This window comes from Choloepus didactylus (genome assembly GCF_015220235.1).
Source record: "Choloepus didactylus isolate mChoDid1 chromosome 25 unlocalized genomic scaffold, mChoDid1.pri SUPER_25_unloc1, whole genome shotgun sequence".
Classification (NCBI taxonomy): Eukaryota; Metazoa; Chordata; class Mammalia; order Pilosa; family Megalonychidae; genus Choloepus; species Choloepus didactylus.
Window position 1 is genome coordinate 1,282,271 of NW_023637606.1, and position 16,105 is coordinate 1,298,375.

Consider the following 16,105-nt stretch of genomic DNA (forward strand, 5'->3'; position numbering starts at 1 on the left):
CCAGCTGAAGACACCACAGGAAAGAAAACTACAGACCAATGTCCCTCGCGAACGCAGATGTGAAACTCCTCAGCACAACGCCAGGAAGCCTGGTCTCATGGTGACTGAGAGAATTCTATGCCAGGACCAAGTGTGGAGCTCGGCGGACACTGGGCTGGGAAAGTTTATGTTGTTTGGATGTTTCTACAGTTAAAATGAAAAAAGAAATAGTGAGCAAAGAGACGATGACAACGAAATGGGATTTGTGATCCTGGTGGGGACCCGGCAAGAGAGGAGACGAGGCTCAAAGGCACGTTGCCGGGGCATGTGGGAAACCCAGAAAGTGGCCTGTGCGCTTTCTATCAGCGTTAGAGTGCGTGAATGTGACCACTGCCCCGAAGGTGGCTGCGGAGTGGACGTCCCTGTTCTTAGCAAATGTGCAGGGAAGGGTTACACTCAAAGGTTCAGAAAACGGACTGACGGACGGACAGACAGACAGAACGATACAAACGTGGCACCACAGGGTCCTTATGGGAGGCGCAGGATGCCGACGGACGCTGTGGGGAGAGAGGAGGGCCAGGAGGGGCCTGGGAACGCGGCACCTCCCGGAGCCAGGAGGGGCCGGGACACAGAAGCCCCCGGAGCCTGCGGGAGGAGCCAGCCGGGTGACCGTGAGCTCTAGAACACGCGTGGCCACTGGAGGCCCCGAGCACGGGGTCCTGGGCCCCGGTGGCTGCAGCCGGCTTACCCCCGCCCACACCGAGGCCCTCGGACATGGATGGACGGAAGCCCCCGTCCAGGGAGGAGGGGACTCCTGAAGGGGTGTGTGCCGCTCGGGGGCCACTCTGAGAAACAGCCGGAAGCCCAATCCCGACTCCAGCCCCCACGATGGCAGGCTGAGGGCAGTGCAGTCGGGGGACCCCAGCCTGGGCCCCTCTAAACAGGGTGCACCAAAGGCACATTTCTCTTCAACGAGCTTTTTGCTCAAAGGAAAAGCGTAATTCTTATAGAGCCACTCAAAGTACTAGCTGATCAAACGTGTAAAATAAAGTGTTAACGGAAGAGGGGAGTCTGAAGAAGACGACCTGTCTCCAGAAATCGAATCCCGACTCGCCTTGTGCAAACTGGGGAGGGTGTGAACCGCCGCGGTCGTCCCGGCTGTTTCTCCAGCCTCCTGTTGGTAGGAACGGGCGACGTGTGGGCACCTGCGGTCGTCACAACTGGCACCGAGGGGGGCCCAGAGAGCGACGGCTGATGGCAACCATCACGGGTGAGTCCAGAGCCCCACGGCAGGACCCTTGCACGCCCGGGGGGGAGTGCAAAGGGCAGAGCCTTCTCAGCAGCCAGCCGGCGACCAGGGCCCGAGGCCGCTGCCCATCCAGGTAGGTGCACGGCCAGAGGTGACCACGGAGCGGAAACACCCACCCCAGCCCATGGCAGGGATTTGCTTCTGGGCTGGTCGGGGCTCTGGGGTTACAGAGTCGTGTGGCTGCACCATCGGAGCAGACGTCCAGGCCGCAGCAGCACAGGCCGTACGGGGGTGAACGGTACGGGGCACGAAGTGCACCTCAAACCACGGAGAACAGAAAAGGGGTGGCGTCCCCCAAAGGTGTGCTGGAGTCCCAGTCCCCAGGGCCTCAGGACGCAACGCCACCCGGAGATGGGGACTCAGACATGGGGACGCACGGACGGAAGGAGGCCAGGAAATGAGCCGCACCCGAGAAGGGAGGCCGGGGTCCGGCAGAACCGGGTCATGTTTCCTCATTTCTTAAAACATCAGGTGTAGAATGAGCCAGAGACCAAGCAGCTTCTGGAAGGACGGCCCAGGCCTGGCCTCGGACACCTGCACCCTGGCCCCCAGCCCCTCCCCGCCCCCACATCCTGCCCCCCCACCCCGGGCTCACTTGAGCAGGGCCAGGAAGGCGGCGGGCTCCACGTCGGGCAGCTCGATCTCCGTGGACGTCGTGGCCATCCCCCCGTTGAACATGGCGTCGAAGACGGCGCTGCCCACGGCCAGCACGAACCTGCCGGCGCGAGAGACCCTCCGTCAGCCCGGTGCCCCCCCGCCCCTCCCACTCACGAGGGGCCCTGCGGGACCCCCACCCTCCCCGCTGGGCTGCCTGGAGGGTGCCGGGGGCCTCAGAGAAAGGATCCGGGAGAGGAGGTGATTGGGGAGACCAAGAGCAACCGCGGCAGGGAGTCCCCAAAGGCTGCCTCCTCCCCGCCACCCCATATTCCTTCCCTCCCTCCCCAGCAGGCACCACCCACCCCCGTCCCTGCCCCTGGGGGTGCATGGCCCAGCCTTCCCCTCTCGCTCGGTCGGCCCCGCACCCCCCTGGGTCCCCACCCCACCCCCTCCCCTCTCACTGGCCCCTCATTCGGGCCCGACACCGGGGCAAAGCGCGCAGCGCCTCCCAGCCCTCCCCAGCCGCCCCCAAGCCCGCCCGCTGCAGCCCACCCACCGCCGACCACCCACGGACTCGACCTGGGCAGGAAACCCCAACCTGCCAGGCAGGGTCCCCTCACCGGAGACCGCCCAGGGGACACAGGCAGTCGGGGCGTTTGTGCGTATCACGATGGGGAGGGCTCCTGGCAGTGAGTGGGGGGAGCCAGGGACTCTGCCCAACACCCCCCAGTGCCCGGGACGCCCCCCCAGAGAACGACCTGGTTCTAAATACCAACCCTGCCGTGGCGGGAACCCACACCGTTACTTGGGACAAAACCCAGCCCCTGGGGTTCACCTCCTCCCCTACTCAGTGTGTGAACTGAGACGTGTGCAGCCTCCTGGGACATCAGCACATCAGGTGATGAGGGGACACAGTGTCTCTGGGGGGTCAGTGGACCCAGGGGCTCCCCGGGGACACTGCAATCGGAGCCCCAAGGGCAGGGGGAGGGGAGAGCCTGGGCAGCTCCGGAAGGCTGGCTGCGGCTGGGAACTGAGCGCGGACTCGGGCGGAACCATGCCTTCCCAGGAGGGGGGAGCCTGCCTGGCACCCCGTCGTGTGTGCCCCGGGATCGGGGAGCAGTTTCCCCATGAGAGAAGCAGGAAGGGGGTGGGAGCAGAGTCTGGGGTGCGGGGCAGGGATCGAGGCCCAGGAGTCGTGGCTGCCAAGCACGGAAGGAGGCGGAGGTGTGTGCTCTTCCTGCGCAGGACACCCCGTCGTGGGCAGCTCACTCCAGAACCAACGGGGAAACATCAGGAGGGTCCAGGAGCCGATGCAAAGGGACTCCCATTAGGGCCACATCTGGGTCAACGTCAGCAACAGAATAAAAAACGAGAGCGCTGGGTTGTGACCCAAAGGATGAAATAAATACCCACGGGTCCTGACGGTGTAACTGAGGAACCAAACAAATGATACGTAAGGGAGAAGGGGCAGCCCTTCCTTCCAGGGGAGTTCCAAATGACAGGTGCAGAAAGCATTATGGACACTGTGCCGGCTTGGATGTACCATGTCCCCCAAAACACCATGTTCTCTGACGCAATCTTGTGGGGGCAGACATATTAGTGTTCATTTGGTTGGAATCCTTTGAGTGTTTCCATGGAGATGTGACTCCATCGACTGTGGGCGAGAACTTTGGATAACTTCCTGGAGGTGTTACCCACCCATTCGGGGTGGGCCTTGATTAGTTTACCGGAGCACTACATAAGCTCACACAGAAGGAGCTCAGCAGAGCTGCAACTTAGAGAGACATTTTGAAGACGGCTGCTGAAAGCAGACTTTTGCTGACACTTTGGAGATGCGAGCCCAGTGTTTGCTCCAGAGAAGCTGAGAGAGGACAAAATGCCCCAAGAGCAACATTTTGAAGAATGCACAGGAGCTGAGCGAGGAGCTGGAACACAACCAGGATCAGCAGACGCCAGCCACGTGCCTTCCCAGCTGACAGGTTTTCCAGACACCATTGGCCATCCTCCAGTGAAGGTACCCTGTAGTTGATGCCTTATCTTGGATACTTAATGGCTTTAAGACTAATCAAATAAACGCCCTTTATAAAAGCCAATCCATCTCTGGTATTTTGCATAACGGCAGCATTAGCAAACCCTAACAGCTGGTGAGGGGGAATGATAATCTAACATATTCAGATATGTTAATGATGGTGAATTCAAAGGTATAGTAATGGATAGCGATGATGATTGTTTGTTAATGGGATTATAAGTATCAGAGCTGTATTGAAGGCAAATAGGATTGAAAAGGGTTGTTTAAAGGTGTGTTTCCCACAGATCAGCTCCACAAATGTAGACAGGTGCTTGCATGATATACTTCTAAGGTATGACACTAGTACGGAGAGTTGACAACAGAAGGGTATATGGGAAAAATCTACATATTGCCTACTAGGGACTATAATTAATAGGAATCCCATGCTAGTACCACACAAATATTCGGGACAAATAATTAAGGGCTGACAAGAGCTACAAGATGTTTTGGGTCATGAGAATTGTTTAAAATGAAGAGTGATGAGATTGTACAACTAAGTGATGACAGTGTGAGATATGGATGGGTTATCATGGACATACCATATGCTGTGTGAACTTAGGGACCCACTACTTTATAAGTTAAGCCCTTGATCTTGAGGCTTGCTCGGGTAAAACTTACAGTTGTAAAGGGGAGGCTGAGCCCACCTATAATTATGCCCAGGAGTCACCTCCAGAGAACCTCTTTTGTTATTCAAATGTGGATTTTCTCTCTCTAGGCCCAACTCTGCAAGTAAATTCATCACCCTCCTCCTGACGTGGGACAGGACCCCCAAGATGAATGAGTCCTCCTGGCGACGTGAAATATGGATCCTGGGAATGAACCCGACCCTGGCATCGAGGGGTTGAGAATGCCTTTTTGACCAAAAGGGGGAAAAGAAAGGCAACAAAATAAGGTTTTAGTGGCTAAGAGATTTCAAATAGAGTCAGAGGCTGTCCTGGAGGTTACTCCTATGCAAGCTTCACCTAGATCTGCCAAATGGCCACAGCGTGATAAGCACAAGTCAACTGTGCTCCCGAAAACCCTAAAGAATATCTAAATTCCTATCTGAGACTCTATAAAATTTCACTCACTAAGTTTATTCTTCAGAAACTTAAATCTTCCAGAGAACTCCTGTGCCAGCTAAGTCCCAAAACCCAGAGGCAATAGCCTCTTCAAGAACATCAACCAGATGTGTCCCCTTTTCCCATAAAGTTGACACCCCTTTTCAACATGAACAGGTTGGGATGGTCACTGCCTAGACATCCCTGAGGATCAGGAAAGTGATTAAACTGAGGAAGGGGCAGCAACAGACAAGATGGAATTTAACAAAGGATAATGAACACTGAATCTCTATATAATTTTCCTTTTCTTAGTTGCTAGGGTACTAGAATAGCCAGAAGGAAAGAACTGAAATGGTGGAACTGTAACCCACAGCACCCTTTGGAATTTGCTCTATAGCTACTTGTTAAATTGTAATTTGAAAGTGATGCCTTTTTGTATATATATTTCACAATAAGGAAATAACTGAAACTGTGGTACTGTAACTCATAACAACTCTGGAAATTTCCTATACAACTACTTGTTAAGTCATACTTCGAAAGATATTACCTTTTTGTTTGTGTTATATTTCATAATAAGGAAATAATTGAAACTTGGAATTGTGCCCCATGATAGTCTTTGAAATTTGCATTCTAGTTACCTGTTAAATTGCACATGAGAGTTATCACTTTTATGTGTATATGTTATATTCTACAATAAAAAAATATGATTTAATAAAAAAACAAGTATCCCTTAGAAAGACTTTGTTGAAGAGCAAACTGAAATTAAAATGACAGACTTCAGAAATGGACACTGAGAACACTTCATGTCAAAGCCCGGGACGAGGCAAAAGTTGCCCTCAGAAGAAAATTCTTAATCTTAAATACTTTCACTGAAATTCATGAAGAATTGAAAATAAAATAAGCATACAACTCAAGCACTTAGGGGAAAAAAAACTAAAACCAAAAGTAACAAGAAAAAGAAAGAGAAAGAGAGAGAGAGAGAGAAGATAAAGAAAAGTTAATTTCTTTTAAAAAATTCAGACTGCAGCCTTAAAGGTCCAGGGCCTGATTAATAGGTAAACCATGAGCTGGTTCTTTGAAAACAGAGACACTGTTATAAATTTGATGAAAGATAAAGAAGAAACAAACACATCATCTGGCATGAATGAGACGGGGGCTCCAACTACAGATTCTGGGCTTTTAAAAATCCCAAGCAAGACAATAAGAGTTTTAAGAAAACGGCATACCAACAAACTTGAAAATCCAGATGAAGTGGGAGATTTTCTAGGAAAATACGTAAAATATGCAAGTTGAAGGGGAGGAGCCTGAACTGGGGTCAGACGGCGAGAGATGCCCCAGGCCCGTCCCCGACAGAGCACCCTACAGGAGAAACACCAGCAGGGCCGTCTTTCTCCAAGCCCCCAGAAGCCGTTTCACAGCTGCAGCAACCGGGTGAGCAAAAAATCATGAAGAAAGCCACCTGGAGACGGGGGAAGACGGCGGCGTGGGGGCTCCGGAGTCAGTCCCTCTGCGGGAACATCGCTGGCCGGGCAGGAGCTGCGTGGATCTGCCGTCCTGGAGCTCTGGCGTCCAGTGGAGCAGATGCAGCACCAGGAGGAGCTGGGGGGCTGGTGACCGGGAAACATCGGTGGGTCTCTGTGCCAGTTTGAATGTACTGTGTCCCCCAAACGCCAATATCTCTGATGTAGTTTTGTGGGGCAGACGTTTTGGTGCTGATTAGATTTGCTTGGAATGTGCCCCACCCAGCTGTGGGTGATGACTCTGATGAGATGTTCCCATGGAGGCGTGGCCCCACCCATTTGGGGTGGGCCTTGATCAGTGGAGCCATATAAATGAGCTGACTCAGAGAGAAGGAACTCAGTGCAGCTGTGAGTGACGTTCTGAAGAGGAGCAAGCTTGCTAGAGAGGAGCTTCCTGGGAGAAAGCCATTTTGAACCCAGAAGTTGGGGCAGACGCCAGCCACGTGCCTTCCCAGCTAACAGAGGTTTTCCGGACACCATTGGCCATCCTCCAGTGAAGGTGCCCAATTGCTGGTGTGTTACCTTGGACACTTTATGGCCTTAAGACAGTAACTGTGTAGCCAAATAATCCCCCTTTATAAAAGCCAATCCATCTCTGGTGTTTTGCATTCCGCAGCATTAGCAAACTAGAACAGTCTCCCTCCAAGCAGCTGCCAGGGTGGGGTGTGCGGTGTGGACCAAGGCCTCCAGATCCAGTGTGGGGTCAGACTGCCCACCGCTGCCCTGGACCAGCTCCTGCTGGGTGCTGGGGGCCGCCCCCGGCAGCCATTGTTCCTGCCCTTCGGGCAAAAGCAGCCTAGGGGTCCTAAAGAGGCAGGTCCCTTCTTTTCCTCTTTTGTCTCCATCCCTCACTTGGGAGCAAAAATAGTTGCCAAAGTAACAAACTGATGGCTCCAGTGCCCAAGGGACAACGACGACAAACACACCTAGCATCCCAGAGGGGTGCGAGAGCTAGATTTCCAGGGTTACGTCAACATGACACTCAGAACGTCTGGTTATCAACAAAAAATTACAAAACACATGAAGAAACAGAAAAGTATGTCCCAAACACAGGAAAAAGAGAACTTGCCAGAAACCATCCCAGAGGAATTATCAGACAAAATTTTGAATCAACCATATTGAATATGTTCAATGAGCTTAAAGGACTCCAGATACAAAGAACTAAAGAAAATTAGGAAAACGGCATCTGAACAAAATTAAGAGATGTAAATTAGAAACAGGAACCAAGCAAAAATTGGGGTGCAAAGTACAATAACAAATGTGAAACTTGTAAAGCAGATTCAGCAGCAGATCTGAACAGGGAGAAGACGAGAGTTCAAACGATGTAGCGTGAGGAGCGGAAAGAAAAGAGAATGAAGAAAAACAGACAGAGCCTGCGGGGCCTGTGGACACCATCAAGCAAAACAACACATGCATCACTGGCGCCCCAGGAGGATGAGAGACAAAGGGGCAGGAAAAGTATTTGAAAACGATGGCCGAGAACTTCCCAAATCTGATAAAGACATGAATATACACACCCAGGAAACCCAGTGAACTCCAAGCAGGACAGACTCTGAGACATCTCCACCAAGACACGTTATAGAGAAATTGTCAAAATTCAAAGCAGGGAGAGGGTTTTGAAAGCAGCGGGAGAGGAGCAACTTGTCACTCAAAAGGGATCCCCAATAAGATGAAGAGTGGGTTTCTCACCAGAAACCTTGGAGTCCACAGGCAGTGGAAGGACATTTTTAAAGTACTTAAACAAACAAACAAAAACTGTCAGCCAAGAATTCTCTGTCTGGCAAAATTATCTTTTAACAGTGAAAGAGAAAGTAAGACATTTACAGAAAAGTGAGAGCTGAAAGGCAATGAGTGCACGCCCAAGACAAGACGCAGGCTCAGAAAACACCGGAGAGGACCCTGCACGCTTGCCTCAGGCTGTCCTTAAGGTTCGTTGTTAGGAGGGTAAGCTCTGAAGAGGAGCACCAGTCAACACAGAGCAGATCTACAAAGACGGTGACAGAAGTTTTATGTTTTGGTTTGTTTGTTTTTATTTGTTTCTGACATGCAAAGAAATCTCTGTCATATCACTGTCCAGGTACAAAGTTAAGGAACAGATCCCCAGAGGACTAAATCTCAGAGTTAACACATTAAAATATTAAAATGTACAGCATGCAACAAAAGATTCCAAGACAAACAAAGGAACAGGAAATGACTGCCCATCCAAATAATAAGATAAAAATTCAGAAACTGTCAGTGAAGACGAGCAGACTTTGCATATACCAAAGATGTTTTTAAAATGGTCCCAAAGAGGTAAAGTCAAAAATGAACAAAGAATTAAAGGAAATTTAGAATATCAGGAAAATTAAGTGTGAACAAATTGAGCATTTCAATAGAGAGGTAGAAATTATAAAAAGGAGCCAAAGAGAAATACCGAAGGTGATGACCACAGTAGCTGAAGTAAAAAGACCTCCCTGAATGACATCATTCAGTCTCAGGGGCAGAGAGGAAAAAGAATGAAGACAAATGAACAGAGCCTACAAGACCTGGCGGACACCGTCACGTGCATTGATGTATGAATGACGGGAGTCCCAGAGAGAGAAGGAGAAAAAGAGGCAGAAAGAATATTCAAAGAATTAATGGCTGAAAACGTACCAAATGTAATGAAAAGCAGGACTACACCCATCCAAGAATCTCAACAGACTCCAAGCAGGATAAACGTAGAAAAGTTGACAGCCGGACACTTTGTAATCCAACTGTTGAATGCCAAAGACAACAGCCTGAAAAGTGAAAGAAAGAAGCAACATGTCTCGTACAGGGAGCCCCAACAGGAGCAGGTGCTGGGGGGCGCGGGGGCTTCTGGTCGACCAAGACGGCAGCAGAAGACACCCCAGAGTGCCACCCCCCCCCCGAGAGAATCCTTGAACAACTAGCAAAAACTGGCAGAGCCGTCTTCTGCAAAACTTCAGGCATGAGTTAAAGGGCTGCAGTAACCGACCAAGAAAAAGCAACCTGAAAGCACGCCTATGTTTTCAGGAAACACTCCTGTGCCCCTGCTGCCCCCCATCTCGTCCCCGGCACAGTGTGGAGCCGGCCCGAGGGAGCAGAGCAACCCCGACACGCGTGCTGGGTGCCTGTGCGTTGGGGCCAGCCTACTGGGGAAGCCTGAGAGGATGAACCAGGAAGCAGGACTGGGGCTCACATCCCAGAACTTCCCCCAAGGCCTTGCAGACAGCTCGAGCAGGGTAGGAAACAAGGCGCAGTGGCCTGGGACAAAGGACGAACTGCATTAGGTCACACAGCAGGGCGCCCAGGAGGGGGGAGCGGCTACTTCAAAGGGAGCAGAGAGGGCATCTGAGTTCCCTTCAGCTGTGAACAGGGAGCCCCCAAGGCCATGGGCAGGCACGGGCCGGGGAAGCAGGCCCCGCGGCTCCACAGCGGCTCCGATGAGACAGAGGACGGGGCTCTGCACGTTCGCCTCGGGCTGCTCTCCGACAGGAGGGCTGAGCTCTGCAGGAACTCATCAGCCGGAGCACAGCCAGTGTGCAAAGACTGTGAAGGGTGCTTTTTGCTTTGGCCTGTTTGTTTATGTCAGCTCCTGATGCTCAAGGAAATCTCAGTCACATCGGGAGCTGGATACACACGGAAAGGACAGACAGATCAGGGACTAAGAATCAGAGCAAATGCTTTAAGATATTAAAATGTACAGTGTGCAACAAAAGATGACGAGAGAAAGAAAAAAGAAATGACAGCCCATCCAAAGGAACAAGATAAAAATCCAGAACCCATCAATGAAGAAGACAAGCCTTTGGACTTCACCGAGACTTTAAAAAAATGATACTCAACATACTCAAGGAGATGAAGGAAAACACAGGGAAGGAAGTAAAGCACACGAGGAGAACATTGAATGAACAACATGAGAGTCTCAACAAGGAGACAGAAGTTTCCAGAAGGAACTGGGGGTCCCAGGCCTGGACCCCATCCTAAACGGGAGCGGAGCTGCAGCCAGGCACAATACAGCCTGCATAGCCGGGACAAAGGTCAGAAGGAAAACCACGTCCCCGGCGGGAGAGGATTGTCATCACGGATGGAAAACGGCACTGACTGTGTCATAGCTGTAAACCCTTAGTGACCACCACAGCCCGATGTCCTCACACTGCATGGACGGTCTTCCCTGTAAAACCAGACGTATGTTGCCCCTGCTCTCCCGCCCCTCTGGGGAGCACCACCACCGGAGACCCCTCCTGGTCGTAAGTCCTAATAAATCCATGTCCCCTCCCGTGCCTGGAGTGTTTCTCAGTCTCGTGGCAGGGCTGACGCGTGCGCATCACGAACTGGGTCTGGGCCCCGGCAGGAATGAAACAAATACTGGAGCTGAAGATCACAACAGCAAATGAGAGTCCCCTGAGGGTGTCAACAGCAGGGTGGAGCTGGCAGAGGAAAGAATCGGTGAACTAGAAGACAAGAAATGGAAAGGATTAAGGCTGAGGCGCAGAAAGGAGAAGAATTTTCAGGAAGCGAAAACAGCCTAAGAGGCCTGCGGGACACCATCACATGCACTAACATATGTATTATGGGGGTCCCAGGAGGAGAATAAAGGCAGAAAGGGGCAGAGGGAATATTCAAGCAAACAAAAGCAGAAAATTCCCCAAATTTAACAAAAGAAACAAATATGCATATTCTAGAAGTCAGACAAACCCCACACAGGACAAACTTGAAGGAAACCATCCAGCGGTAGCAGCCCAGATATATAACAATCAAACCGCGGAAGCTGAGGACAAGGGGGGGCGTCCTGAAGGCCATGAGAGAAAGCAATGTGTGATGTGCAAGGGAATCCCAGTAAGATTAAGTTCCTGTTTCTCCTCAGAAACCATACGGGCAAGAAGGAATTGAGACTGAATATTTAAGAGGCCGAAAGAAAAATGCCCACCAAGAATTTTAAATCCAGCTGGACTTTCTTTCAAAAATGAGGGAGAGGGTAAGACATTCCCAGATAAACAAAAGCTGAGGGGTCTGTCACCACCTGACCTGCCCTACAAGCAGTGCTGAAGGGCGTTCCTCAGACCGAAAAGAAAGGACACGAGACAGTGGATCCAAGCAGAACAAAGAGATAAAAACCTCCGGGAAAGGGAGCCATATGGGCAACGATAAGTGCCAGAACCACTGTATTGTGATATTCGGCATATAGCTCCACTTCTTATGTCCCACACAGGCTAAAATGCAAATGAATGAAAAGTAATGATGAACCTATGGTTCTGGACGCACAATGTACAAAAATGTGATTTATGACAAGAACAAAAAGGTGGGGAGATGGAGGGGGAAAGGAACACAGTTTGTGTGTGCTACTGAAAGCAAGCTGGAGTCCAATCAAACGTGACTGTTCAGGGTTTAACATGTTGTATTTTAGCCCCATAATAACTGTTGTATTTTAGCCCCATAATAACTGCAAAGACAATATATGTATAGTTAGAAAGAAATAAGAAGGGACTAAAATTGTACAATACAAAAAATTAAATAATCGGGAATACATTCCATGCAAAGAGCAACCAAAAGGGAGCCGGGGTGGATAATCTAACACCAGAAAAAATAGACATTAAGTCAAAATCTACTACATGGGACAAAGAAGGACACTATGCTGATAAAGGGGTCAGTCTAATAAGAAGAAATAACAATTATAAATACATATGCACCTAACAGATTTGAAGGGAGAAGTGGACAGTTACACACTAATAGTAGGAGACGCCAAAACACGGCGTTCAACAATGAATAGAACACCCAGACCGAAGATCCATAAGGAAACAGAAGACTCGAGGGACATTCTAACCCAGCTGGACCCGAAAGACATGTACAGAGCACGTCACTCAAGAGCAGAACACATACCTTCCCCAGGGCTGGTGGGTGACTGTCCAAGACAGACCACATGTTAGGGCACAAAATGAGGCTCAATAGATTCAAAAATACTGAAATCATACAATGACTTCTTTTTCAACCACAATGGAATGAAGCTAGAATGAATAACAGAGAGGGACTGGAAAATTCACAAATGTGGAAATTAAACAACACACTCTTAAACAAAGGGTCAAAGAAGAAATTACAAATGAATTTAGGACAGATCTTGAGGAGAATGAAAACGAAAACACAACATACCCAAACTTAAGACATGCAGCAAAGGCAGGGCTGGGAGGCAGAGTTACAGCTCTAAATGCTCACATCAAAAAAGAAGAAAGATGTCAAATCAGAAACTGACCGCACAACTGGAGGATCTAGAAAACAAAGAGCAAACTAAATGCAAAGTGAGCATTAGGAAGGAAATAATAAAGATAGAGTGGAGATAAATGAAATAGAGAATAGAAACACAATAGAGAGAATCAATAATCAAAAGTTGATCCTTTACAAGGAATGAAGCTGTCAGACATGCAACTAGGTGAATGGACCTTGGGTACAGCTTTTTGAGTCAAATGTGCCAGAAATGAAAAGACAAACATTTTAACGCCTCACTCATATGGACTAACTATGATATATAAACTCTGAGAACTGAATCTGAGAGCACATGCTATCAACAGAAGGCTTACGGTAATGGTCCCTAGATTGCAAGGTCCTACAGCAGTCTCATCAATTTTTGAGTTTTAACTGTTATTTAAGAGATGTTCATTTGGCACAAAATTTGTATGCTCTGTAGCACACTATCTAATTTAACCTGTATGTTCAGTTTATTTAAACAACATAATTACACGGAACCTAGAATAGAGAATGAGGTAAATGTAATGTCCCAATACATCCCAGAGCATTTTGGGCAGAAAATAAACAAGTATTTGCAAAGTCCCCTTGAGGGACTGGGGAAAAATGTGGAAATATTAAACTTTCTCACCTGGGGATTCCTGGTATCCTCGCAAGCTTAAGGACTCCCAGTTTAGTAAGTCAAGCCCTCTATCTCGGGACTTGCCCTTATGAAGCTTGTTACTACAGAGGAGAAGCTGAGCCTACTTACAATTATCCCTAAGAGTTCCCCCCCAGAGAACCTCTTTTGTTGCTCAGATGTGACCTCTCTCTCTCAGCCAACTCTGCGAATAAAACCACTGCCCTCCCCCCCATATGGGACATGACTCCCAGGGATAAGCCTGGCCTGGTGTCATGGGATTGAGAAAGCCTTCCTGAACGAAAAAGGGAAGAGAAATGAAACAAAATACAGTTTCAGTGGCTAAGAGATTTCAGATACAATTGAGAGGTCATTCTGGTGGTTATACTTATGCACTACACAGATACTCCTTTTCAGTTTCCAGTGTATTAGAAGAGCTAGAAGATGATACCTGAATCTGTTGAACTGTAATCCAGTAGCCTTGATTCTGATGACAACTGTATCACTCTACAGCTTTTATTGTGTGACTGTGTGGTTGTGAAAACCTTGTGACTGACACACCCTTTATCCAGTGTATGGGCAGATGAGTAATAAAATAAAGACAAATACATAAATAATGGGGGGAGGAATAAAGGGTATGGAACATTTTGGGTATCCTTTTTCATTTTTTTCTTTATTTCTGAGTAATGAAAATGTTCTAAAATTGATTGTGGCGATGAAAGCACAACTATATGATGACACTGTGAACTACTGATTGTGTACTCTTTATATGGTGTGTGAATATATCTCAACGAAATTGCATTTAGAAAAAAGTTGACCCTCTGAAAAGATCAATAAAGTCAACAAAACTTTGTATAGAATGAAAGAAAGAGGTCACAACTAAAATCAGAAATGAAAGGGGGAATATTACTACCAACTCCACAGAAAAAAAAGCATTGTAAGAAGATACTATGAACAACTGTGTGCCAACAAATGAGAAGACCTAGATCAAATGGACAAATTCCTAGAAACACACAAGCCACTGACACTGACTCAGGAAGAACCAAAGACCCCAACAAACCAATAACTAGTGAAGAGATCTAATCAGTCATCGAAAACCTCCCAACAAAGAAAGGCCCAGGAACAGACAGCTTTCCAGGTGAATTTTACCAAACATTCCAAGAAAAATCAACACCAATCCTGCTCAAACTCTTCCAAAAAGTTGGCGAGAAGGGAACACTCCCTAACTGATTCAATGAGGCCAACATCTTTCTAATACCAGATGAAGATACCACGAGAAAAGGAAACCACAAACCAGTATTTCCTATGAATATAGAAACAAAAATTCTCAACAAATACCAGCAAACCAAAATCCAACAGCTCAATAATTGAAAGAATTATTCCAGGCAGGGTTGCCACGTTGCCACGGAAAGATGTTTCACCATTTGATGCTGAAGAGAAGACTACAAATACGCCCCCAAAATCCAAAATCAGACACCCGCAGCGTCATTTTTCCACGCATTCTTTCGAGTCGGTGCAGCCGTGGACTGTTGGGAGCAGCTTGATTGCCTGTTGGCAGCGATTACCTTGTTGTTGTCACGTGGCTTTGGGGCAGTGAAGACTGTCATCGGAAGACTAACGGTGGGATCGTATTGATGAAGACGGAAAGAGGCAGGCAGGCTTCCCCTCCAGGGGACAAAACCGTCTCAGAGGCCGAATTGAGACTCTTTCGCCAGGACTCGTCACCTGTCCGGTGCCGCAGGTGAGCTCTGCCTTCGGCGCTCTCTCCGGGCAGTGGTTACTGCGGGTGTGCCGCTCCGAGGTGCTCACCTGCGTGGCTCCGGCAGGTGTGAAGCGAGCACACAAGTCCCACGTCCAGGAAAGCATGTGCGTTTGTACACAAGAGTGACGGAGACCTCTGCATTCTGATCTCTAGTTATTCCTAGAAGAAGTTCTCAGTCTATCTCAAAGCTCTATGCATTTACACATTATTCCTGTAGATTATTTCCAGAAGGAAGTTTTCTTTCCATGCTAAGAGTATGCCCTTTGGCTTATGTTTAACTTAGAAATAATTGTTAATTTTTCAACTGACTATGTACTTCGTGGTGAAACAGCTTATCCTAGATGCACACAAGCAAGTTAAAACCCAATTTGGGTCAGTGGCGTTAATTACTTTCTAAAATTTTGTTTATTTTTATTTGCAAAAGGTTATGTACTTGAGGCCCAGTTAATACCAGCAGACTCTCTGTAGTTTGTTTAAGGGAAACCTAGAGATGGCTGCCGCTGATTTATTTTAGGGATAGGAAAGCCAGACTGCTCTTTGGAATTCCTGGATGCCCTTCAGGGGCCCAGGCCTAATGAGCTCTCTCCTTTACCCTGAGAGAGGATCGTTCTGATGTCGTAGTGCAGTAACATTTTAAATACTCGGCATAATAAGTGCCTGAAACATTTTATTTTAGGAATCTCTTTCTTTCTTTCTATTACAGGGATATTGTAAATCGTGCATCTGTATGGATGGCATTTCTTAAAGGAATGTAAGTCAGTGTAAACTGAACCAGCCTCCAACTGTTACGGGGATCTGCCACCTTCTGATGCAGTACTGGAAACTTTGCTGGAGTCTTTTATCAACAGATTATTTTGTGAATGTATTTATACACTGTTAAAAATATTTAAAAAATGTTTTGTTTAATTCAGTGAGTGCCTTTATTAGAATGATAGCTTTGAAGGTGCCTAACTTTATATTTGTAAAAAACTCTGTTTACAAAAAAAAAAAAAAAG

At 48.3% G+C, this 16,105-nt stretch overlaps 1 protein-coding gene across 1 annotated transcript in view; it reads right to left on the bottom strand.

Annotated features, from left to right (window-relative positions):
- Positions 1–16,105, bottom strand: part of BTBD2 (BTB domain containing 2) — a 59,921-nt gene that overhangs the window by 16,296 nt on the left and 27,520 nt on the right. Inside the window, 1 exon segment of the mRNA XM_037824053.1 lies at positions 1,884–2,003. Coding sequence (XP_037679981.1) covers positions 1,884–2,003 — 120 coding nt within the window.